This window comes from Hipposideros armiger, unplaced genomic scaffold (assembly GCF_001890085.2).
Source record: "Hipposideros armiger isolate ML-2016 unplaced genomic scaffold, ASM189008v1 scaffold_599, whole genome shotgun sequence".
In the NCBI taxonomy this organism is placed as follows: Eukaryota; Metazoa; Chordata; class Mammalia; order Chiroptera; family Hipposideridae; genus Hipposideros; species Hipposideros armiger.
Window position 1 is genome coordinate 902,225 of NW_017731949.1, and position 26,876 is coordinate 929,100.

The following is a 26,876-nucleotide window of genomic DNA, read 5'->3' on the forward strand; positions in this document are numbered from 1 at the left end:
CCCACAACAAGTGGGTCAAAGGGAAATAAAATATCTTGAGACAAATGAAAAAATGAAAAAAACACACCAAAACTTTTGTGGTGCAGCAAAAGCAGTTCTAAGAGGGAAGTTCACAGACATAAAGACTCACATTAAGACAAAAGATATATTTCAAATAAATAACCTAACTTTACAACTCCAGAAACTAGAAAAAGGACAAATTAAACCCAAAGTTAGCAGAAAGAAGGAAATAACAAAAGTCAGGGTGGGAAATAAATGAAACAGAGGCTAGAAAGACAATAGAAAAGGTCAATGAAACTCAGAGCTGCTTTTTTAAAAGATAAACAAAATTGACAAACCTTTAGCTAGACTAAGAGAAAAGAAAGAAGACTGAAATAAATAAAACTAGAAATGAAAGAGAAGACATTATGACTGATAACACAGAAATACAAAGAATCATAAGAAACTACTATGAACAATTACATGCCAACAAATTAGATAACCTAGAAGAAATGGATAAGTACCTAGAAAAGTACAGCCTACCAAGACTGAATCATGAAGAAATAACAAATCTGAACAGACTGACCACTAGTAAAGAGATTGAATCAGGAACTAAAAATCTCCCAACAAAGAAAAATCTAGAACTGGATGACTTCACTGGTGAATTCTATCAAACATTTAAAGAAGTAATACCAGTCCTTCTCAAACTCTTCTAAAAAATAAAAGAGGAAGGAATACTTCCAAACTAATTTTATGAGTCCAGCATTACCCTGATACTAAAACTAAACAAGGACATTACAAGAAAAGAAATGTACAGCCCAATATCCTTGATGAAAATAGGTGCAAAATTGCTCAACAAAAATATTAACAAATGGAATTCAACAGTACATTAAAAGGATCATATGCCATGATCAAATGGAATTTATTCCTGGGATGCAAGATAGTTTAACACATGCAAAACAATAAATGTGATGCATCACATTAGCAAAATGAAGGATTAAAATTATATGATCATCTCAATAGATTCAAAAACAGGTATATGATGCAAAAAAAGCATTTGACAAAATTCAAAATCCTTTAATGATAAAAAACTCTCAACAAATAGGAATTAGAAGAAAAGTACTTCAACATAAAAAAATGCTATATATGACAAATCCACAGCTAACAGCATACGTAGCGGTGAAAAGCTGGAAATCTTTCTTGAAAGAACAAGGACAAGACAAAGATGCTCATTATCACCACTTTCGCTTAACATAGTATTGGACAGCTTATCCAGAACAATTAGGTAAGAAAAAAAATAATAAAGGCATCCAAATTGATAAGGAATAAGTAAAATTGTCTCTTTTTGTAGATGACATGATATTATATATATAGAAAACCCTAAAGACTCCACCAAAATATGTAAGAACTAATAAACAAATTCAGTAGAGTTACTGGATACAAAATCAATATAAAAGATCAGCTGTATTTGTATATACTAGCAATGAACTACTTGAAAAAGAAATTAAGAAAACAATGAAAAGAAATGGCAAAGTAATTAATTAAAGGAGGAACAATTAATTATCTTTAGAGAAACTGATTCTAGCATCAGTACTCCATTCTCCCTACACAAAGTACTACAGTAACTGTTTTAGAAGAATTCTACAGTGAGTGTTGGGGCTGAGGGGAGTTCTGAATTTCATGAATAAAAAAAAGTCCTAAACACTTTCCAACAACAAAAAAATTTCTTTGCAAGGGAAAAAAGTCAGTTCAGCATTGGATCCTCATCTGCAATAAAATCATCTCTGTTAAGTCTTAAGAGAAAATTCTGAACTTAGAATTCTACATGCAGATAAATACCAATCCAGCATGAGGGCAATATACAAGCACACAAAATTTATGAAACAATTAACTGAAGTTGTTAAACAAGCAAAAACTGGTACAAACACAAGAAGAAATTAAAAAGCTGAAAGACATAGCACAAAAATTTAATATATACAAGTACATTTCCCTCAGGATTCAATTGCTCAAATAAACCAAAAAATAAAATAAAATAAAAAAATACCCAAGTATTAAGAATTTTAATAATACAAGCCACATTAAATAGCAAAGGCTATATTATTATTTTTTTAATTTTATTTATTTATTTATTTATTTGAGCCATCCTGCCACCTGTTGGCAGCTCAGTGGCCGCTCAGTTTGGGCCCATGTGGGAAATGAACCAGCAACCTTGTTGCTCAGAGCTCACACTGTTGAGTGAGCTCTTAACCAACTGAGCCATTCAGCCAGCCTCAAGGCTATATTATTTGATGCAACAAAACTAGCAACCAACAACAAAGTTAGCCCTCCCAGAACTCCCCCACCCAATAATATCTATTCACTTGGAAAATTTAAAACTTCCTTTTAAATAGTACATGGGTAAAGGAGAACAAAAACTGAAGTGAGGGATAATTTAGAAAAGAATCATGAAAAGACTATGTATCCAAAATTATAGAATGCAGCCAAAGTAAGTACTCAAAGGAACATTTATAGCCCTAGTGGAATTTATTAGAATACAAGAAAAGACTGAAAATACAGTAAATGAATTAAGAATTTAACTGAAGGAGGCAGAAAAATAGCAATGCATATTATAGCAAAGAATTTATGTGTGTGGCGAGAGAAAGGAAAGAAGGGCGGGAGGGAGGGCAGCAGGAAGGAAAAAAGGAAGAAAAGAGAGGCAGGCATTGTTGTCAACTAAGGTAGTTACTAGCATATTCATCACACCATCAAATGACTGTCTTTACTTCTCTCTTCTCCCATTTTTGTTCTTTCTAAAATATTTTAAATATTTTAAAATATTTAAAGTATTATTTTACCTATTTTTTTCTCTCTCCTCTGTCTACTAGTTGCCACAAGTGATATATAAAATACATGTAATCTCTGTACTGACATTTAGAAGCAAAGAACAACTGAATCCAGGGCTAAAAACAGTACTTGAACTCTTGAAGGCTTAAAACACATTAAGAATCATTGTTTTTTAGGATCAAATTGAATTTGACACTCAGCATTAAATTAAAATAATAAAGAGAATTTAAACAATAATAATACCTTAAACCAACACTCTCAAAAATGTTCACTGAGAAGCCTCTAATGATAACCAAGAGTAAACCTGGACTTTTCAGCAATCCTATATATGAGACTCTTTTAACATATGGACATGAATAGCATTCACATGGGCAGAGACAGAGACAAACCTAGCTAGACCTTAGTCTTTCTGATTCCAACTTCAACGTTCCTTGTATAAGAAGAATTTGTTTCGTATTTTGGGGATGGAGTCTACTAAGCAACTTTATATATCAATGATGCACCTCTGCTACCAATATCTACAACTGTCTCCTTTTCATTCTCACATAAATAAAAACAATATAATGAACTTCAACTAACTTTAAGTACACATTCATGGATATTCAAATAAATTAATTAAAGTAAATCATATAAATCTAAAGAAGCAAAATTTGAAACCCTAAAACAAGTTCAAATTGAAATTGTATTTTGCCATTCTGAGAGTCGATCTTATTTAACTTGAGGATGAAATTGATAATCCTTCAAAAATTAGGTCTACAAAACAAATATTTTAAATTCTTATGTTTTAAATTTATACTATATTGTGTGATACTTAAAATTTTCTATATGTTTTTGCAATACCAACTTCATGAGTTGTGTACTTCTAGATAGCTTACCTTTTTTGCTATAGAAGAAGGGGGTTCCTTTTTCAGGCTTCTTAGTAAAAACTCTGGCATGTTATTTTCAATATCCTCACGAGTTCCCTTTTTATGCAAAACTGCGGCCAAAAATGACATAACCTGGAAAAAAAACCAAAAACTTTTTCAATCAATGTGTATAACGTATCATGATGGACATTATTTTACTGCTTACATGACTACCACAAACACTAGTATTGGTTTTCTTTATTTGTATTAACAAACAAATGTGTAATATACATGTTAATCTTGAACACAGTAAAAGGAAATTGTCACCTTGCCATTTCTTCCATGATACGTTATACCTACTCAATGAATTATTTCTTGATCTCATCAGCTGGGACATTATCTTCTTGTTTCAATCCATGGAAACTAACTCTTCACATTCTTTATTAAAATAAACTGTGCACATTCTTTTTTCCTTATAAAAAACAAACTCATTAAGGGAGTAATACTTGGCTCACAAATTTGTACACTTGTTTATCCAATAAATACAGGTAGAATGACAATGTTATTTTAAGATAGACTAAGATAATACATCAATATACATGCTATTCCAAAAGTAAGGTGAAAAAGACAAACAGACATAGAAAAAAAAGGAAATATAATGTCATATAATGAAGGGAAAGAAAAGTTAAATCAACTGGACTTTTGTTCAAATTTTAGCCTTAGTTGCTTGGCACCTATGTAAACTTGGGCCGGTTAGTTAACCTCTTTGAATAAATGTAAAAATATGTAAAAATGTGAAAGTGGCAAAAATAGTACCGGCAGAGTTGTTTTAAAGATTTGAGGGGAAAAGTATGAGATATTCATATTAGGGATAATAATTGATCATTACTTTAGAAAAGTAAATTATAAAAATATTAAAACCTAAAGAGAAAATGAGAGAACTAGTAAAGCTATAGGAAAAGAGTACTTTTAGCAATGGGTGTGAATACCTATAATATGAATCCCAAGTGATGGAAGAAAAAAAATGCTGCAGGAGAAGTATTTGAAGAGATAAAGGATGAAAACTTTAAAAACTGACATGACAAAAAAAAAAAAATCAAGCCACATATTCCAGGTCCACTAAGAACATCAAGCCAAAAATTAAATAAATAAAAATTTTAAAAACCACAAGTATGTGCTTCATAAAAAAGTACTCAAAAGTTGAGACATTAAAAAAAAATCTAAAGAGCATCCAGAGGAAAAAACACAGATGACCTATAAAAAAGCCACAATTTGACAAATAACTGACCTTGTGGCCGAAACCATGGAAGACACTGCAATAGAATGATACTTTGAAAGTGCTGAAGAAAATAAAGGCAATCTAGTTTTATAATCAGTGAAAATATCATTCAAGAATAAAGATAAAGATATTTTTGGACAAACAAAAACTGAGCCAATTCATCCCCAAAAGAGCCACACTAAAAAATAATAATAACTAAAGGATGTTTCCAGGCACAAGGAAAATGATCCTATGTAGACAGACACTCAGTGATGCAGGGAAAGATTAAGAGCAACAAAAATGATGTCTATAAAAAATAAAAATGTATAGACATTATGAAACAATAATTAATTATTTTGTTGGGATCAAATAACTGAAGGATTAAAATATGACAACAAATGTGAGTCAGAAAGGGCACACATGTAGTTATGATATTCTGAGGTCCTTATGCTGTCCAGGAGGAAATAAAAGTACTAATTAACATTCGATTTTGACACATCAAGGATGTCTATTGTAATCTCTTGGGGTAATTACTAGAAGAATAATGCAAGAAATAAAGGTAAACAAATCCACAAGCACAATGGTAGATTTTGAAATAACTCAGTAAGAATAAACAATCAATAAAGATACAGACTATTTAAATAACAGGGTCAGCAAACTTGACTTAATGAACATTTGATAGAACACTGCACACTGCTGAAAAACGTAGTTTCATTTAAAATTTGTGTATTATGTGCCGCTGAGTCAGCTCTGACTCCTGGTGACCCAATGAATGAGTGACGTCCACAGTGTCTGTCGTCAGCAGCCCCGCTCCTGTAGAATCATGCCTACGGATTCTTTTATGGAGTCAATCCATTTCATATTAGGACTTCCTCTTTTCCTGCTGCCTCCTGTTTTTCCCAACAGTATTGTCTTTTTCAAAAACCCTGCCTTCTCATGATGTGCCTGAAGTAGGACAACTTTTTCAGTTTTGTCATTTCTGCCTCCATCGATGTTTCAGGCTTAATTTACTCTAGGACCCACTTGTTCATCTTGCTGGCAGTCCAGGGTATCCACAGGGCTCTCCTCCAACACCGTATTTCAAGTGAACCAATTTTTTTCCTATCAGCCTTCTTCACTGTCCAACTTTCACGTCCATACAGAGTACAAGGGGTGTGGATGATCTTCGCTAATGACACGCCTTTGCTCTTGGTGATCTTCCCTAATTTTTTCATTGCTGCCCTTCTGAGTCCACCTTCTTTGGATTTCTTGGCTGCAGTCTCCATTTGAATTGGTGACTGAACCAAGGTAAGCAAACTCTTTAACAATTTCAATGTCTTCATCGTGTATTCTTCTATAGTCATGATTTTTGTCTTCTTGATGTTCAAATGCAGTCCTGCTTTAGCATTTTCTTCTTTTACTTCTATCAGAAGTCGTTTCAAATCATTGCTACTTTCTGCCAGTAAGATGGTGTTATCTGCATAGCTTAAGTTATTGATACTTCTCCCATAAGTTTTCACCTCCTTCATCTGAGTCTAACCCAGCTTTTTGTATGTTCTGCATACAGACTAAATAGGGAGTTAAAATACACCATAGCCCGACACCTTTGCCTATAGGAAACCATTCTCTCTCTCCATAGTCTGTCCTGACAGTGGCTTCCTCTCCACAATACAGGTTATACATCAGGACAATCAAGTGCTAAGGCACGCCCATTTCTTTCAGAGCAGCTCATAGCTTTTCATGATCGATGCAGTCTAAGGGTTTACTGTAGTCCATAGAACATAGACTAACCTTCTGAAATTCTTTGGAGCACTCCAGTATCACATGAAATATTTACCAAAGTTGACATGCCAGATCATAAAGCAAATTTCAACAGACAAAAATCATATACAATATGTTCTTTGATCACAATGCAAAAAACTAAAAATAACAAAAATATAAGGATAAAATTCCTAAATGTTTGGAAGGTAAAGAATATGCTTTAAAGAACTCACAATGGAGATTAGAAAATAAATTGAGGTAAATAATAATGAGTAATAATTACATATCAAGCATATGGAATATACCTAAAGCCATGCTTTAGGGACTTAAATACATGTATTAGGAAGGAAGAGAGGCTGCTAATCAGATATCAAAAACCTATTGTAAAAATTTATAAAAATAACAGAAAACTTTACAAAACGAATTAACAAAACATGAAAACATGCAAAACCCCTGGCAAAACTGATAAAAAAGGGAAACTAAGAGAAGAGGCAAACACATACACACAAAAATATATATATATATATAGGACATAATAATTGCTAAGCCAAAAATTGTGAAAATTTGGATGAAAGGAAGAAACAGAACTTACCAAACTTATCAAAACTAACACCAAAGGAAACAGAAAATTTACATATTCGTATGAGGTCTGACAATTAAGTTCGTGAATTCATTCTAGAAAAAGTGCTACATACCACATTGCTGAATATCACTACAGTCACCTTTGAAGTGCTTCCCTTGGGAAGCTATATGCTGACTCCAGCACCTAGTCCACCCTTCAAAACAATTTTGGAACGCTTTTTCTGGAATGGCCATCAGAGCTATCATCATATTACCCTTGATGTCCTGAATGTCATCAAAATGTCTTCCTTTCGATATTTCCTTTATCTTCAGGTAAAGAAAGAAGCCATTGGGGGCCAGATCAAGTGAGTAGGGAGGGTGTTCCAATACAGTTATTTGTTTTTGTTTACTGGCTAAAACTCCTTCACAGGCAGTGCCGTGTGAGCTGGTGCATTGTTGTGATGCAAGAGCCATGAACTGTTGGCACAAAGTTCAGATCATTTTCGTCTAACTTTTTCATGCAGCCTTTTCAGCGCTTCCAAATAGTAAACTTGGTTAACTGTTTGACCAGTTGGTACAAATCCATAATGAATAATCCCTCTGATATCAAAAAAGGTTACAACATCATTTTGACTCTTGATTTGGACTGATGGAACTTTTTTGGTCGTGGAGAATTGGCTGACTTCCGTTGTGCACTTCGATACTTTGTTTCAGGGTCGTATTGGTACACCCATGTATTCATCACCAGTGATAACACAGCCCAATACACTGTCTTGCCTCTCCAAAAGGTCTTGGCAAACTTCGATTCTCCTGTGCTTTTGTTCATCGGTGAGCTCCTTCAGGACCATTTTCGCACACACCTTTCTCATGCCCAGATTTCCAGTTAAGATTTTCCTATCTGTTTCTCTATCCATGTTTACTTGGTCTGCTATGCTTCTCACAGTCAGCTGATGATTTTGATGCACAATTTGATGAATTTTTGCAATGCTTTCATCAGTTCTACTCGTCACTGGCCGTCCTGACCTCTCTTCATCAATGACGCATTCTCTCCCCCTCAGAAAAATATTTAATCCATTTGTACACTGCCGTTTTCTTCATGGCATTATCCCCATAAACCTGGACTAACATGTCCCTGATTTCACTTCCACTCTTGCCAAGTTTAACAAGAAATTTAATTTTTGTTTGTTGCTCTAATTCAAGCTCAGACAGTCTCGCAATGGCACACCAAGACACACAACAACAATAATGAACGCCACTCAGCAAGACACTGCCACATGTCGACACAAACACAGCTGTGAGACACTGATATAACAAGGTTATGAAACCTTAATGAGCTGTTTGTACAGTGCTTCCAATATAAGCACATGGTGGCAAGTTCGTGAACGTAATTGTCAGACCTCGTGTACTGTAAATAAAGGCACAGATTGAAAAAGACATACCATGCAACCAGTAAACATAAGAATACTAGAGAGGCTATCTTAATGTCAGATAAAATAGATTTCAAATAACATTTCACAATGATGAAGGGTTCATCAGGAAGACATAGCTATCATAAAGGTTTATGGCCCTAATAACAGAGCTTCAAAATACATGAAGGCAAAATTATTAGAATTAAAGAGAGAAATAGCCAAATCCACAATCATAGGAGGGGATTTTAACTTCCCTCCCAGCAATTAATAGTAAAAAAATAGAAAATCTGAACATTATTAATCACCTTAGCCTGTAATTGATTTTATAGACTATATCCAACTGTGAGCTACATATTCTCTTGACATGCACATAGAATGTTCAATAAAGTGGGCCATAAAAAAACTCTCAATAAATTTTCAAAATACTGAAATCTTAACAGACTACTGTGAAATTAAAAAAAACTAATGATGATATACCTAGGAAAAAATAGGCATATAATGGCAAATCAAGTATATACTTATAAATAACCCAAGGATCAAAGAAAAAAAATCACAAGGAAAGTTAGAAAAATTTTTTGATTACATGAAAATGAAAATATAACACATAAAAATGTGTGGGATGCAGATAAAGCAATGGTTGAACATAAATCTAGAGCATAAGAAGGTAGGTATGAAATTAATGACCCAAGGTTCTATCTAACAAGCTAGAAAACGAAGAGCAAAAATATATCCATAGTAAACAGAAGGAAAATAATGGAGATAATTGCAGAAATCAATGAAATACCAAATAGACAAACAATAGAGAAAATTAACAAAGCTAAAAGCTAACTGGCTCTTTGAAAAGATCAACAAAATCAATAAACCTCAAGTTAGCCGACTCAAGAATAAAATAGAGACTATACAAAGTATACATTAGGAATGCAGAGATATATCACTCAGACCTTACAAACATTAAAATAATAATAAAGGAATATCATGAATAACTTTATGCCAATCAATATGACAACTTAGATGAAATGCATAAATTCTTTCAAAAATACAATTAATCAAAACTGACATAGCAAGAAATAGCTAACCTGAATAGCCTCACATCTATTAAAGTAATCGAGTTCATTATCAAAAATCTTCCTTTGGGGCTGGCCAAGTGGCTCAGTTAGTTAAGAGCTCACTCAAGAGTGCAAGCTCTGAGCAACAGTGGGTTCGAGTCCCGGGCCGAGCTGAGCTGCCAATGAGCTGCCAACAGGTGGCAGGATGGCTCAGCTAAAAATTAAAAAAACACCAAACAAAAAAAACCTTTCTTTGAAAAAAACTCCAGGTTCAAAAGATTTCACTAGTAAATTCCATCAAATATTTAAAGACAAAAATTACACAAACTCTTTCAGAAAAGGGAAGAGAAAGATACAGTTCCCAATTTATTTTGTGAGGTCTACATAACCCTGCTACCAAAACCAGATAAACATATTACAAGAAAATTATAGCTCAATATCTGTAATAAATATAAATATAAAAATTCTTAAAATATTAGGCAATTGAATTCAGCAAGATATAAAAATAATATCTCATTACCAAATTGGGTTTATCCCAGGAATATAATAATGATTAAACATTAAAAAAAACAATCAACAGGGCCAGCCGAGTGGCGCATTGGTTAGGAGTTGGCTTGAGACGCCAGCTCTGAGCAGCAGGGCCCCGGTTCGGATCCCACATTGAGGGCCAGTGACACTGCGCTCTCTACAGCTAAGATAGTGAACAACAGCTCGACCTGGAGCTGGGCTGCCTTGAGCCACTGTGAGCGGCCTGCCAGTGGCCAGTGATCGATCTGCCTCATCTGGAAAGACAGCAATGATAATACCAATATGGGCCAGTGAAGCAACATCCTCCACAACTAGACTGAAGAACAAAAGGACAGCAACTTGGAGCCTGCCGAGTGGCTCATTGGTTGGGAGTTGGCTTGGGAGCGCCAGCTCTGAGCAGCAGTGCCCCGGTTCGGATCCTACGTGAGGGCCGGTGGCGCTGCACACTCTGCAGCTGAGATGGTGGGCAGCAGCTAGACCTGGAGCTGGGCTGCCGTGGGTCACCGGTGATGGCGTGGGCTGCAGCCCCCGCTGCAGTGGGGCTTCCATAAGCTACCGTGAGTGGCTGCCAGCGTGAGCTGCCATGAGCCGCCATGGGTGGCCGTCCAATGGCAGGCGACCGATCTGCCTCACCAGGGAAGAGTGCAAAGATCACAACACCAACATGGACCGGTGGGGCGACGACCTCCACGTTTGGACTGAGGAGCAGAGGGGCAGTGGCTTGTCTGTTCCCCTTTCCCAATTCCCCAATGCTGTTCCCCTCTCCCAATTCCTCAATATCTTTAAAAAAAAAACAAACCAATCAACATAAATTATATTTATTCATATAGTATATTAATAGAATAAAGGAGAAAAATATGATTATCTAAATAAAGGCACAAAAAGTATTTGATAAAATTTAATACACATTAACTCTTTAGAAATTCCAGAAAGTAGGACTAGAAGGGACTATCCTGAATCTGATACAAGATACTATGAAAATCCTACAGCTAATATACTTAATGTTAAAATAATGAATGTTTTATCCCTAAAATCCTAATGAGATAAAGATATTACTCTATTTCTAGTCAAATTGCATTGGAGTCTGACCTCACCAGTGATGAGGCCAAAAAATAAAAAATAAAAAAAGAAATCAAAGGCATAAAAATTAAAAAGGTAAAACTGTCTCTACGGATGACATAATTATTTATATAGAAAATCCTCAGGCATCTACAAAACAACTACCAGAATAAGTGAGGAATTCAGCAAGGTCAATATACAAAAATAAATTTTATTTTTATATACAGAGTCCTCCCTTATCTACAGGGGATATGTTCTAAGACACCCAGTGGATGCCTGAAACCAGAACACACACACACACACACACATATATATATGTTCATATACATATGCTCATATATACATATGAACATATATATATGTATATACATATACATATGAACATATATATGTTCATATACATATACAGAACACACACACACATATATATATATATGTTCATATACATATGCTCATATAAAATGATGTTTTTCCTATACATACATAACTTTTCTCTTAAAGGAAGCACTTTACGGCTTCAGTTGGGCATATCCAAATTGGCAGCATCACGATTCTTATGCTTGAGGGCCATTATGAAGTAAAATAAGGGCTACTTGAACACAAGCACTGCGATACTGCAACAGTCAATCTGATAATCAACATGGCTACTAAATGACTAATGGTAGGTGGCATATACAGCATGGATACCACCCTGGACAAAGGGATGACTCATGTCCTGGGCAGGACAGAGCAGAATGGCTCAAGATTTCATCACAGTACTCAGAACAGTGAAGAATTTAAAACTTATGAATTGTTTATTCTGGAATTTTCCATTTCATATTTCAGACCAGGATTGACCATAGGTAACTAAAACTGCAGAAAATGAAACCAAGAATAAGGATAAAGTACTGCACTACCAGCAAAAAATTGGAAAATTAAATGAAAAATATTCTACTGATAAAACCATCAAAAATATAATTAAGAATGATAATTTTCTATTTCTTGCTGTATCAGTTTTGGTGAGTGAATTTCAAAAATATATGTAAGGCCCATATTAAAACTATAAAACATTGTTGAGAAAAATTAAAGATCTAAATAAATGGAGCTATTGCTCCCTGTTAATTCTCCCCAAAGTTTCTACAGATTTGTTCATGGAACTTGACAAACTGATTAAAACTTTACATGGAAATACAAAGGGATAAAAATAGACAAGGGATAGCAAGAAATTAATTAACACAAAGGATAGCCAAACTGAACAATGGTACACAATAGAAACACCAGAAACAAACCCATACATATATAGACCAACAACTCAGTTTAAAAAGGGGCAAAGGATGTACTTTAATTACTTAGGGCTGCTATAACAAATTATAGACTAGATGGCTTAAACAACAAACTTCTGTTTCTCACTTCTGGAAGCTAGAAGTGCAAAATCAAGGTGCTGGCTGATCTGGTGTCTGGTGAGGGCCCATTTCCTGCAGATGGCAATCTTCTCATTGTATCCTCAGATGATGGACTGCAGAGAGAGGAGGCAAACTCTCTGGAGTCTCTCCTTATAATGGTGCTAATCCCATCATGAGGACTCCACCCTCATGACCTAATTACCTCTCAAAGGACACATCTCCAAATACTATCACATTGGGGATTTGAGTTTCAACACATGAATTTGCGGGGAGGGGGCGATACAAACATTCAGTCTATAGCAACTTGAATACACATTTCTCCAAAGAAGATAATACAGAGATAGCCAAAGAGCACATGAAAAGTTGTTCAGCATCATTGGTCATTAGGAAATGCAAATCACAACTATAATGAAATACCACTTCATATGCACTAGGATGGCTGCAATGAAGGAAACAGAAAATAACAAGTGATGGCAAGGAAGTAGATAAATAAAAACCTGATATATTGTTGATGGGGATGCAAAATAGTAGCCACTGTGGAAAATGGAATAAAAGTTCCTCAAAAAATTAAACACAATTACCATATGACCTAGAAATTCCACTCCTAGGTATATATACAAGAGAAATGAAGGCATATGTCCACACACTAACTTGTACACAAGTGTTTATAGCAGCATTATTTAAAATAGCCAAAAATGGAAATAACCCAATATCCATAAAGTATGAATGGATAAACAAACTGTAGTATTTATGTACAATGGAATATTATTCAGCTATAAAGGAAATAAAGTACTGATACATGCTACAACTTGGATGAGCCCTGAAAACATTAAGAGAAAGAAGCCAGACATAAAAGGCCAAAATTGTATGATTCTTTTTATATGACATATTCAGAAAAGGTAAATCCACGGACAGAAGGCCAATTAATGGTTGCCGGGGATGGTGGGAGAGGGAAATGAAAAGTGATTACTTAATAGGTATAAGGTATTCTGTGGTGATGAAAAAGTTTTGAAACCTGAAAGAGATGGGAGTTGAACAACATTGTGAATGCATTAAATATCACTGAATTGTATACTTTAAAATGGTTAATTTATTATGTTAATTTCACCTCAACAAAGAAATTATACCTTTCATTTTATGAGCATGAATTTGTATATTTTAGGTATTATCAATATTAGTTTAGTTCTTAAAAATAGTAAAAAAATTAAAATACATGTAAAATGTCAAAATAGTGCCTATTAATGAGTCAATAAACAGGAGCTATTTTTGTTAGCATCATTCCACTTAAAGCTTTATTTCCTGTATACAATTTTGTACATCACAATAAAAGTAGATTTTCAACAAACTGTTATTTAAAAGATTATAAAATGATATATGAGAACGGTCAAACTTGTGCTGGGTTTTAAAATTTTCTAACAAAATTTGCATTCCTAATCCACATTATGCAAGGCAGTGTAATGTAGGAGTTATGGCAGACTTTGGAGTTTGACCAACCAGCTTTATATGTGACCTTGGGTAATTTACATTAACTCTATAAATTTCAATTTTTTCATCAGTAAAATGGGGACAATAATGCCTAATTAATGTATGTTTAATGGAAAACATCATAAACCCCGGCATATAGGAATCATTAAATATAAGCTATAACCATATGATTACCCAATTCAATTTAAAACTCATGAGTGCATTTAATAAAAATATATGTATTACCTACTACATGCCAGGTACTATGATGGGTGCTGAAAAAGGTTAGATGAAGGGCTTATTTCTATGCTCCAGCAGTTTGAAATCTAGCTGATTTGGAAAGGGAATCTAGGGGTTGGGACAGAGTGGAAAGGAGATGAGTTGAGAAAGCATGGTTGAGAAAAAATAAACCCAGGAACAGAAAGTTACTGAAGAATTCACTAAGCAATTGATGTGAGCAAAATGGATGATGCACTATGTAGAGCCAGATTAAAGGAGGCAGAAAGGATATTCCACAAATAACTGAATTAAAGCATTGGACAATTTAAATATTTTTAATATAACCTCAGTAAAAGAGTTTTGATGCATATTCACAATTTCCACTTTATAATTGTTTTAGTAAGTTAAGTTTAAAGTTATTTATGCTCTATATTAAAAAATATGTAATCTAAGTTTTCAATTTACTGAATTCCCATATGATGTAAATATTCATAACATTTCAGGTTCTGACTACTTCTTAGAATACTGAAAGAATCACAGAAAATTTATAGTTAGAAATTTAGGCAACTGGAGTATCGACAGGAAAGAGACATGAAGAAAATTTCTAGGGTAAAGGAAAAGTTTTATATCTTGATTGGAGTATAGACTCTATAGAACATATATATGTCAAAACTCATTGAACTGCATATTTAAAAGATCTATGTATGTTTGTAATCACACTGTATTTAAAGACACACACATACATGCAAACATTGATACATATATTGTTTAGATTCATAGGCAACTGGTCCTTAAAATCTAATAAAAAGGCAAAAAAGATACCTATTAGATATATGAACATTTAAATGAGTAATATAAAACTTAATCTATTGTGTTGCTCTTAACTCATCTATGGGTTGTTTCATTATAGAAAAACTATATTCTTGATTATGGTAACTTATAATTCAATCTGTTCATCTAGGATGATATACAATCTTAGTAATTCTAACTTAATTTGTCAAATTCCATGGAATAAAGATATGTGAAATGTCTATTTTGTTTATTTAAGAATCTCATCTTTATAAGAAGTTTCATAGAAGGTGACTAAATTTACAAGCTCTAATTATGGATCAGCTTTACAATTTAATTCACCAAATCCACTAATTATTTTAAAGAAAAATCTTTGTATCTCTCTTCTATAATCTACGCTACTTCCTAAAATTATTTACCTACCCACCATCGAAAAAAACGAAGCTGAAATAAAAATAAACTTGACTTTACTTGAGAATACACACTAACTGGAGAGGCTAATTAAAGCCACTGACAGACTTTTAGATCGTTACATTAAGGTAATCTTATCAGTAATATGTCAACATCTAAAAGGTAGATAGAGAAAGGGAGAATGGGAAGAATGGTAAAGGTGGATTTCATGGACCAGGAATGTAACTGGCACTGAGCACTTCTATCCTCATTTCTGTTAACCGAGCCAGTCACAAGCCCAAGAAATGCAAAGGGAACTGGGAAATGTAGTCTCTGTCATCTGGGCCCACTCTGAAAAAGTAAAGGGGAGATCTGGCCATCTCTATCACGCTACACTAGCACAGTAGAGGTCAATCCAAATCTTACGTCACAGAAGGGGAATGACATATTTACAATGAAGGTTTATAAAACTAATCTAAAGAAAAGAATATTTTTTAATGTGGGATAGTTCTAAAATTGTTTAGGGATGAAAAGAACAAATTTAAGCATTTTAAATCAGACACTTATAGAATAATAGTAAGAGTCCAAAAACTGCATTTCAAAAATAAAATATCACTTTGGGAAAGCTTTCTGTTTTTACAGGCATTCCTTTTTAAGTATCAGGCAAACATTTTTATAGGTCATTTTCCTCACATACAGTCAGCTCATGATATACAGAGTAAATCAGAGGCAGGGAAATAATGCAACAAGCTTTCCCTTAGACCAACAGAAGGCATAGTAAAAATTGTTTATTTCTTATAAGACCAAACAAACAAACAAAAGCCTATATTCCTCATTTTTCATCTTCCTGGGAGATAAAAAGGTGAGAGAGTACTTTGAATCATACTTCAAAAAGTATGATGATTTTTGCCTGCTTACAAACAACAACAAAGTGCTGTTTTGAAAGGGGGACTAATCCACTTATCTTTACAAAGCTCTATTCCTAAAATCTGAATACATGCCAGACAAAAAGGAATTTATCTTTAAAACAAGGGAACATTTTTGTTTCCGCTTTAAAGGGTTTGTGGCTCTGTAGGGTAATTAGTCTCTCACATTGGCTATTATGGCATGTTTTCCATGAATGAAAATACAGTTAATATCACTATTTCTTTATTACTATATTCCTGAGTGAACAACATGACTTGTGATCTATACAACTTTTAAATTTTAGTACTTCTTTTGAATCTAAGATCATATTATCCAAAAAAATGGTATCAACAATGGCCTAAGAAAGCTGTAACTATGAGCAACTCCATCATTTCTCTCAGGATTGAGGTTTACAATGCTAACAAGTTCCTAGGTGATCTGATGCTATTGGTCCAGAGATCAGATTTTTGAGAACCACTGTTCTATAGTAAGTGCCCATTCATTTCCCTTCCTATCAGGTGAACTGTTTGATTATCAAAGGTCAGTTTCCCAAACCTGTATAGTCCAGCTGAAGTTATTTGTTATAGTTACATTAGCTAATTAAATATTATAAAAATGTATAGAGGACAGTCATTTTCAAAATACCTATTGAATCAGATGTGAGAATTCTATAAAATATTGGGAAATTTTCACAAAAATCTAGAATTTTGCATTGCTTCCCAATTGAATTTCTTGGTCCAATTAAAATCTACAAGTGAAAATAGTAGGTGATGAATCATTGATGTTGAACATATCATGGGCACAAGTGTCCATAAGGAAACTTCTGGGGGTGATAGATATGTTCATTATCTTGACTGTGGTATTGTAGTGATCATTTGTTGGAGATTATACACACACACACACACACACACACACACACACACATATGTGTAAAATTTATCAAATTGTACACTGTAAATTTATTGTTTATTGTGTCAATTACACCTTACTAAAGTATATAAACAACACAGAAGCAAACACATACACACATACTAACAAAACTGTTAAAATAACCAACACAAAACCAAATTTTATGAAGATATGGAATAACCATAATTCTCATACACATTGGTAGGAAGCCTAATTATTCTCTGAGTTACAAGAACTAGAGAACTAGGTCCCCAAGGATCGGACAAATCCTAAGTGTCAAAATTAGGACAGAAACTATTTTCTAATCTTCAGGAGATGAGCCCTCAAAGACTTTCACAGCAGGTAGCACAGCTCAAAGCCTTCCAGTGATGTCAGTGTGTCAGGTAATATAAAATTATGTAGTAAAATCACTTTAAAAATAATCCTATGAAATGTAACACGAAGGGAATTTCTTTGTAACATGGGCTTCAGAGATGAAAGCTAAATCTGAGCCTAAAACATGCAGAAGAATTTGAATTGTAATTAGTAGTTTTAGAGTGAGGGTTCTTAAACTGCAGGTCACATTTTGTAGCACCCTCATGTTTCTGACTTTGAAGATGAACAGGCATTGGCTAGTCAAAGAAGTATGAGGAAGAACATTCTAGCATGGGCAAAAACATTAAAAATATATGTAAAGATAGTTACAGAAAGGCTTTCTTATTTATTTTCCTTTAGTGTTCATCTATGTATCTTAGTCACAGACAGTAGTATTTGGAAGGCTCCCTTCTTTATTCTTGCCTCCTCTTCTCCTGAGAAAGCAAATTCATTTATTCCACAAGCAATTATTTATCATCTTCAATTTGTAAGTCTAGAGCTGTGTGCACTGCCTGGACTTAAAGGAAAAGAGCATATGGCTAATGGTAACATGCTATGATTATTGAAGGACTTAATTTTACCCTTGCTTTTTACACCAGAGCTTTATACATAGTTCCATTATTTGGCTATTTTTAAATAAGTTTTTCACTTACCTTTGAGTTCTACTAACAATGAAGGTACCACGAAGGACAAAATAGCTTAAATTTATTTATAAAGAAGGAAACACAGAAGGACTTAATCACAAACTTGACAAACACTCCTGAAAATCCAGAGCGATTATTTAGTATCAAGTCTAGATTCAGAACTCTAAACTCTTTGGATCACAAATCTCTTCGAAAATTTAATGAAAGCTAAGGACCCTGTAGTAGGCAACTTCTGCAGGGCTCCCAATAATCCCCACCTCTCGGTATTCACAGCGTTGTTTAATCTCCTCCCCTTGAGTATGGAGAACCTAGTAATTTTCTTCTAATGAAGCTGTCTCTTCTGTGATTAGGGAACAAAAGATCATGACTTGTCTTACTAGTGCTCTCTCTTGTCCTCTCACTTGCTCTCCCTGATGAAGTATGCTGCCATGTTTTGAAAAGCTCCATGCAGAGGCCCATGTGGCAAGGAACCAAGGGAAGACATTCATCAATAGCTCAGGAGAAACTGAGGCCTCTATCGAACAACCCACAAGGAACTGAATCCTGCCAAAATCCATGTGAGCTAGGGAGTGAATCCTCCCTACGCTAAGGGAGGACTGCAGCCTTGTGAGAGGAAGAGCCAGAGGACCGCGCTAAACTGTATCTGGCTTTCTGACCCACAGAAACTGTAATTGATAAATGTGTATCATTTCAAGCTGTTAAATTTTGGAGTAATTTGTTATACAGCAATGGATAACTAACATGGACGGCTCTCTGCAGAAAAGTATATAGTACATGTACAAACTCCGGCATACCATTTAGAGAAATGGAGGCCTCTCTGAAGTCCTAGTGGCCCAGGAATCCCAGATTAAGAAACGTCTGATACAATATGCACAAAAGGCCTGGAAGAAATCAATTTAACCATGCTATACAGCTTACAAATGTCAGAATACTTTCCTTCCACAAAGTGTTACCAAGAAAGTTAAACTACTTTATAAATATAATTGATAACTTAGTACTAGTATTACCAAAGGTAAAATCAAGCCAAGTTATACCTAAACATTATTTCAAATAATATATTTCATAAATACTAAGTGATTCCTGAGGATAAAATAATGACTAAAGCACTGTACTTAATTTTGAGGACTTTACTGCCAGGTGGGACACACACACACACACACTAGCTATCATAAGAGTTAGGAGTACAAGTAAAGATTTGCATATTGTATTTACTCATGTACATCATAAAATGACTTTGCTGAATTTTAATTATAAAGTAATTAAAATAGTTACCTGCACTGTTTTTCCAAGTCCCATGTCATCACCAAGAATACACCCTCTCCCTTGGATAAAGTGTCCATAAAGAAACTGGGCTCCTTCCCTTTGATAGTCTCGCAAGTATCTATTAATAGTATAAGGAATGGAGTCTCCATCTTCAGACAATTGAAAAGCAACAGCAGATGATGGAAATTTTTGATCTGGGAAATAAGGTTTTTCTAAATCTTCATCATCAAATATGAAATTCCTGGAGCAATCTTTAACAGATTTTACTTCTTGAAGTCTTTTAAGAGGTACTTTCCTTTCTTGAAAATCTGAATATAAGACAACTGCAAATGACTTCCCATTTTCATCAACTGTGACAGATTTTATGCTTGCTTCACAAAGTTTTTCAGTATCTGGAGAAGGCACAAGACATCTTTCTCCTGGATGCCATATGTCTGTAATAATGAAGAAGAAAATAGAGTTTCCAAATCTAGTTTATAAAATAACACCTCATTTATCCACTATGAGAAAAAAAACACCACCACATAAATACTCTTTCCAAATAACTGAAACAAGATAAATTATACTTATAACATGTATAGATACCTTCCTAAAATATATCATCAAATGTTCTCCTATAAAAAGCAGAATAAGTGGTGCATAATTATTTCCAGCAGTCTCACTCTGGCTGTGTCATAATCTCCCCATACATGCTTGGACACTACCTCTGTTGATTCAGTGGATATGGGCCATGGGCAACTGGTTTTATTACTTTGGTTGTTATTATTGAATTCCAAGGTGGTTCTGATGCACAGCCAGGATTGAGAATCACTGATTTAAATATTCATGATGACTCCTGAACATTATGTATATTATTCATGATATGGTAGAATAGTAGTGAATAAGACTTGGTAAGGAGAAAGCTAAAACCCTCTGGACAGCAAAACTTTTGTGATTCTTCTCTCTCCTTTTTTATAGTTACTCCATCTTCTTTCTCTGGAGACAGCTGTTTCTTCTCACTGTCAATACTGCTGCTTCTAAAATGTTGCTTTAATATGTATACAACTAACCAAGGGTGCCTCCAATTCAATGATGTGTACCAGTTTTGTCACAGCTTTTTCCCTTCAAGGCTTTGAAGGGTTGAGGTTCTCAGAAAAAATATGAATTCTAAGATCTCTTTCTAGTAACATTCTATTATTTTTTGAAGAGCCTGACCTTTATATACATGAATTTATTCTGTGCTTAACTGTACAGCTATTTTTATTTTCTATTCAGAAAATATAGCACAATGAATGGGGAGGAGAGTCTCAATAGAGTACACTATTGGTACAATTAAAAAGTACCAAATAGAGGAAATTAAGTTAAAGTAATTTTACAAATGGAATTCCTTATAGCAAGAATCCCAGAGGAATTGTGGGATTGGCTACAACTTAAGAACTATATAAATTATTTTTCTCACACATTTCTCATTGAGATCAGATGACCATAGGTAGTTTCCCAGGGTCTTCTTGATGATTTCAACTTCAGTTTTCATAACATTCATTATAATATGACTAGTACGTCTATAGTCTCTTAAACAATAGTTCATTATGCTATTTCTATCAGTTGTTCCTCAAAAGTAAAACCATTCTTCTCACTAGCTTTGGTGAGGTTGTGTTTTGCATAACAATTAGAAGTACATAGGGAACAATCTGTTCTCCCACTCTAATCTTTGGATCCGAACTCTCTGAGAACTGCTACACTATTCTAAAAGACAGTTTAAATGTGAAACTAAAACTTTGATCCACTGTACATAGATAACAATAGGTCAATGGGCCCTATTTTCAAAATAGTACTCTTTGAGCCTTAAAACCTAAATTAACTGATAGAGCAACTTGTAACACATTATTTCTGTTTCACATGATTTGTTTGCCTACTCAGCAAATGCCTTCTAATTTTAAAACCTAATTCATTAATTTATTTATTATTCAACACATATGATTTCACACCAATTATTAACCAGATATTCTTCCACACAATGGGTACAAAATGAAAAAAACCAATGTCAAAAATGATGGTGATTAAACCTTGCTCAGAGCCAAATTTTCTGAATCTTACAAATGGCATTATTAGCTAAGCAACTTTTCAAAGTAAAAAACCTTTAGTCAGTCCTTACTTATCTTTTTAGGTTACTCCCTAAATCCAATCCATCAGGATATCCTGCTGGTTCTACTTAAAAAAAGTTATCACTTTCCTCCATGCTACCATCTCTCTCTTAAAGAACTGTTGGCAAACTTTCTGTAGTCAGATTTTAGCTATTTGTTGTTTTAGATTTTGCAGGCTATCCTGTCTCTTGCGCTTGTAATGCAAAAGCAACCAAACACATAAACGCATGGGCATGGCTGTGTTCCAATAAAACTTTACCTATGAAAACAAGTCATAGGCCAGATTTGACCCAACCTCTGCCCTAAAGCATGCCACCTTCAGTTTTCTCCTAAATTCCTGCTATAGACTCCTAACCATTCTCTCTGCTGCCACTATTTTCCCTCTACAATCCATTTTCCACATAATAGCAATACTGGCTACTTAAAAATATAAATTATTAGCAAAACTTTAACTTAAAATCTTTCAATAACCATCTACTGCACAAAGAATAAAATCCAGAGCAGCCGGGTGGCTCAGTTGGTTAAAGCGCGAGCTCTGAGCAACACGGTTGCCGGTTCGATTCCAACATAGGCCAGTGAGCTGCACTCTCCGCAACTGGATTGGGGACAGTGACTTGAGCTGAGCTACTGGTGGGCGGCCAGATGGCTCAGTTGGTTAGAGCACATGCTCTTAACAACAAGGTTGCAGGTTCAATTCCCGCGCATAGGAGGGTGGGCTGCACCCCCTGCAATTAAGATTGAACTTGACACCTTGAGCTGAGCTGCCGCTGAGCTGCTGATGGGCAGCCAGAAAGTTCAGTTGGTTAGGGCATGTGTTCTTAACAACAAGGTTGCCGGTTCGACTCCCACATGGATGGTGGACTGCGTCCTTCACAACTAGACTGAAAATAGCAACTAGACTTGGAGCTGAGCCGCACCCTCCACAACTAAGATTGAAGGACAACGGCTTGATTTGGAGCTGATGTGTCCTGGGAAAAACACACTGTTCCCCAATAAAGTTTAAAAAAAAAATGTTTCTCTGCTCCTTAAAATAAAATATCAAGAATAAAATCCAAACTCCTTAATATAGCCTATAAGTCCCTGTATGATCTATCTGCCTCTACTTACCTCAGCATTCAATAAATGTGCTGAATTTATTAATGAAAACACATCTTTGATCTCACAGATCCTTGATATCTACTGAGGGAGACAGAAACTAAAACGTTTACAAAAATGAAACTGTAGTAAGTGCGCTGGAAAAAGACAACAGTGTGCTGTGAGAAGTGCTGAGGAAACATAATTTAAAAGGTAAGATCTAAGAAGAGTATGTCAGTCAAAGGGTACCCCACGTCCAGAAGCCTTATGGGCTTCATACAACAATTTATGGAAATCTATTTGGTTTCTGAGTTTGGATCATTTCTATAACTGAATAAATTCAGTTAATTTGAGCTAGGGATAGAATCTCTCCATATTCAAACTCCAGAACAAATAGCTTAAATTGGGAGGATTTCCTGCTGGATTAAATGGAGCAGGTGGTGACTGTAAGCTTCCTTATGATCTGGTCCTGTCTTCCTCCTTAACTTCATTTCCTGCCCTCTCTCCTTCTTGCATTCCAAACTGGTCTCCTTGCTATCCTCAACACAGCAAGCATGCTCCCACCTCAGGGCCCCCCGAGCTTTCCGTTCCTTCCACTAACACTCTCCCTTCAATACCAAAGTGACTGATTCTTCACTTCATTCAGGGCTCTGCTTAAATGGCATCTCCTCATTTCTCTGACCATCCAATTTAAAACAGCATCCCTGCCCTCTCTCTTCCTTTACCTTGCTTGATTCCCTTTTCAGAGAAAAATATGAAGTATCGGTTATTGTTTATCTCAACTTGACTGAGTTCCTTAGACCAGGACTTAATTTGTGTTCACTGCTACATCCTGGACACCTAAAACAATGTTTGAAATTCAAATACTTGTAGAATTAACAAATATTTATGTATAGCTAACATTTGAAGGCTGATGTGTGCCGGCATGTGCTTTACATGTAGTTTACTTAAGCCTCACAGCCCTTTCATTACTTCATGTAAGTACTATCATTTGTTCCATTTTACAAATGGTGAAACAGATAAAAGTTAACCAACTTGCCCACCATCACACAGCTAGAAAGTGGCAGAGCCTGGATTGAACCAAGTTATCTGACCTTGTAGCTACCATGCTGTACCAGATCACACATGAATGAACAATCCCCTGGAAGTGAGTAGCCCCTGCCCCTTTTAACTGATGCATAGATCATCCCACTTCACTATAATCTCCACCCGGCAGCCTCATCCATTTATTTCACCTGCCAGGTTTCCATAGGTATTGATGTTTGTAGTCCCTAATTTACAGTGTCATCAATTCCTAGCCTTCAGTGTTACGGTTTGTTACATAAACCTCTTTGAATCTTAGCTCTGAATTCCTCTTCTATTTAATGAGATCAAACCCTTTCTCAAAGGAAAGCATGTAAATAAACAATCCGCATATTGCTGGGCACAGAACAAGCACTCAATATCTGGTAGCTTTTGTTAAATCACTATAAATGATGAAAGCTATTAACTCGGGAGGAAGAAGGCGTCCCAGATGACTTGTGGCAGATAACCACACCCTCCTTAATCCCTCTCTTGGTGACTCCTTACAGGTGGAATGATAAAGGCCCTGATTCAGTACATCATATTATTAAGCTCTTTGTGTTACAAACTGAAGTAAATATCTCAATCTTTTTTCATCTACTTAACAAAAAAGCTTCTACCATTCACAAAGAATTGGATCATTCAAGTTTAAAGAATAAAAATAGCAAACATTTACTATGGGCCAGACGCTGGGTCACATAAGTGCTTTGCATATACCATCTCATTTGATAATCACAAGAACTCAGCAACCATCTCAATTTGACAGATGAGGAAACTGCCCAAAGTTGCCTAGCAAGTAACTGTCAGAGCAGCACCAGATCCACAGGCTGTGTGACTCCAGAGTCCGGAATGCAGCACTGCAGCACTAAATCTCAAAGAATTGGCCCCAGCCTTGGAGAGGTCACTCAGAGGAGACACAGGGCAAAATCCCAACCCCAAGGGAACAGGGAGGAACAGGTCCAACCTGGCACAGTAAAGACAGGTGTCAGCAGAGGCGAACTCGGAGCTTATACCTTTGCCGGCGGTTTCCGCGAGGGGCTTCGGGGTACAGGGATCCATCTGGCCAGAGGGACGGGCCTGACAGCCTGGTTACTTTTAATAACCAACAAGCAGCGGAGGACGGCGAGGAGGCGGCGAGCGGGCGCGCCGCCCTCCGTACATGGCCCCCCTAGAGCCGCACGCCACAGGGCGAGGGAAAACAAAGGTTCAGCCTGGCGCCGTCCGGAAATCGGGATGGCGCCGTCCGGTGCAGCGGCAGAGCCGAAAGGCGCTGTGGAGGCTGACAAGGCGGCGCTCACCTAGCCGTCTTGGGCTCCGCCGCGGAAGGAGGCGTGCAGGCGGGCACGCAGACCCCTACACCTCCCTCCCGGGGTTGGGCCTCCTACCGCCCGCCGCAACTTCTAACCCTGACTCGCGAAATCCCGCGTGAACGGGCTCCCGAGCTGTCATCGGGATCTCGCGAGAACAGAATCTGCGTTGCATGAGCGGAGCGATCTCCCTGCAGTCTTTCCCCCCAGGACTGTAACGCAAAGATCCGTGATACTTGGAAATATCGCGATGTTTGGTATTGCTCGCTCGCGTGGTGCGGTCTCTTGCAGCTCCTGGGGAGGCAGAAAATATTCAGGTCCTTGGTCCTGCTGTGGTCTTTTAAGGGCCGGTAAGAAGATTGGCGGCCTGGCAGGAAATGGTCGTCCCTGCGATCGCGGCATTCTGGCTTCTATTTGGTTTAGTTACTTCGTCCAAGCCCCAAACCCAGGAACTTTAGGGTGCCAGCGATTCCCTCCTGGAGTGCTGCCTCAGCCGTGTGGGACCCCGATGCCTCAGGACACCCACGGGAGGCTGAGTGAACTTAGCACGTTTTTCTTGAATCATACACTAAAATATAGTAAATCGCAAATAACTAATGTGAGTACAAAACCAGCAACACGTGCCATAAATAGAAGGCAATGGTAAAAATGTTATGAAAATTTGAAGTGTTTTTCCATGTACCATCTAAAGTTACCAGTGATTTCTATAACACATGGGAAAATGCTAAGCAAACCATCTAGTATGTTTTTGTAAACATCTTCAGGGCAGCAAATTACACATGAGTTAGATGGATACTGCTTCTCTAGCACTTTTCCAATCTAATGCGCTGGATTAATACAAAAATGGTTCCTTCACTTGTTAAAATGTTTTCACATACTGTACAATATTTTATTGAACTAGGTTAGCCTAAATGGGCCTGTATTAGTTTCCTATGGCTGCTTAAACAATTCACCACTAACTTAGTGGCTTAAATAGCACAAAAGTATTATTTAATAGGTAACACAAATTTATCTTACAATTCTGTAAGTCAGAAGCCCTACGCTGGTCTCATGAGGCTGAAATCAAGGTGTTAGTTGGACTACATTTTTTTCTGGAGGCTCCACAGGGGAATCCCTTTCCTTGCTTTTTCCAGCTTCTAGAATCCACACACATCAATTAGCTCATGGCCCCCTTCCTCTGATTTCAAAGCTAGACTGTTTAATTTTTTGGACCCTTTATAGTGTAGTCACATCTCCCTCTGATTGCAGCTGGGAAAGATTCTTTGATTTAAAAGGTCCACATGAATAATCCAGAACAGTCTTCCCATTTCAAGGTCTGTACCCTTAATCATATATGGCAAAGTCCCTTTGCCATATAAAGCAACATATTCATGAGCTTCAAGGATTAGGATATGAACATCTTTTGGAGGGGAAGGGGAGGCAGAGATTATAATCTGTTTGCCATTTTAATGAGGAAAAGTATATGGATATTTGCTCTGCAAATAGATATCCACTCTTTGACATACTAAAAATTAGCAGTACGTTTTCATAAAATTCTTCTGTTTACCAAAAGGTAAAAACTTTGTATCTAAGAGAAACATCTAACTCATCCACTAATTATGTGTACATTATTGGCCTTCACACATCATTAAGAGGTAAGTCATTTAACCTCACTGCTTTAGTGTCTTCACCAATGACAGCAAAGAGGTTAATAAAAGTAACCTACCTAAAAAGGGTTATTGTAAAGATTAAGTAAAGCTCCT

General features: G+C 36.0%; 1 protein-coding gene across 2 annotated transcripts in view; it reads right to left on the reverse strand.

Annotated features, from left to right (window-relative positions):
* ERCC6L2 (ERCC excision repair 6 like 2) overlaps positions 1 to 25,210 on the reverse strand; it is a 119,974-nt gene extending 94,764 nt beyond the window's left edge. The window contains exons 1-3 of one of the 2 annotated variants that reach the window (XM_019624681.1): positions 25,126 to 25,210; positions 19,578 to 20,002; positions 3,678 to 3,800 (exon numbers count right to left, since the gene is read on the reverse strand). In XM_019624681.1, coding sequence (XP_019480226.1) covers positions 3,678 to 3,800; positions 19,578 to 19,601 — 147 coding nt within the window. In that variant the 5' untranslated portion in view covers positions 19,602 to 20,002; positions 25,126 to 25,210. Of the gene's footprint in view, positions 1 to 3,677; positions 3,801 to 19,577; positions 20,003 to 24,840; positions 24,972 to 25,125 lie in introns of those variants that run through there. The other variant, XM_019624680.1, reaches the window with a different exon arrangement.
* Positions 25,211 to 26,876: the final 1,666 nt, after the last annotated feature.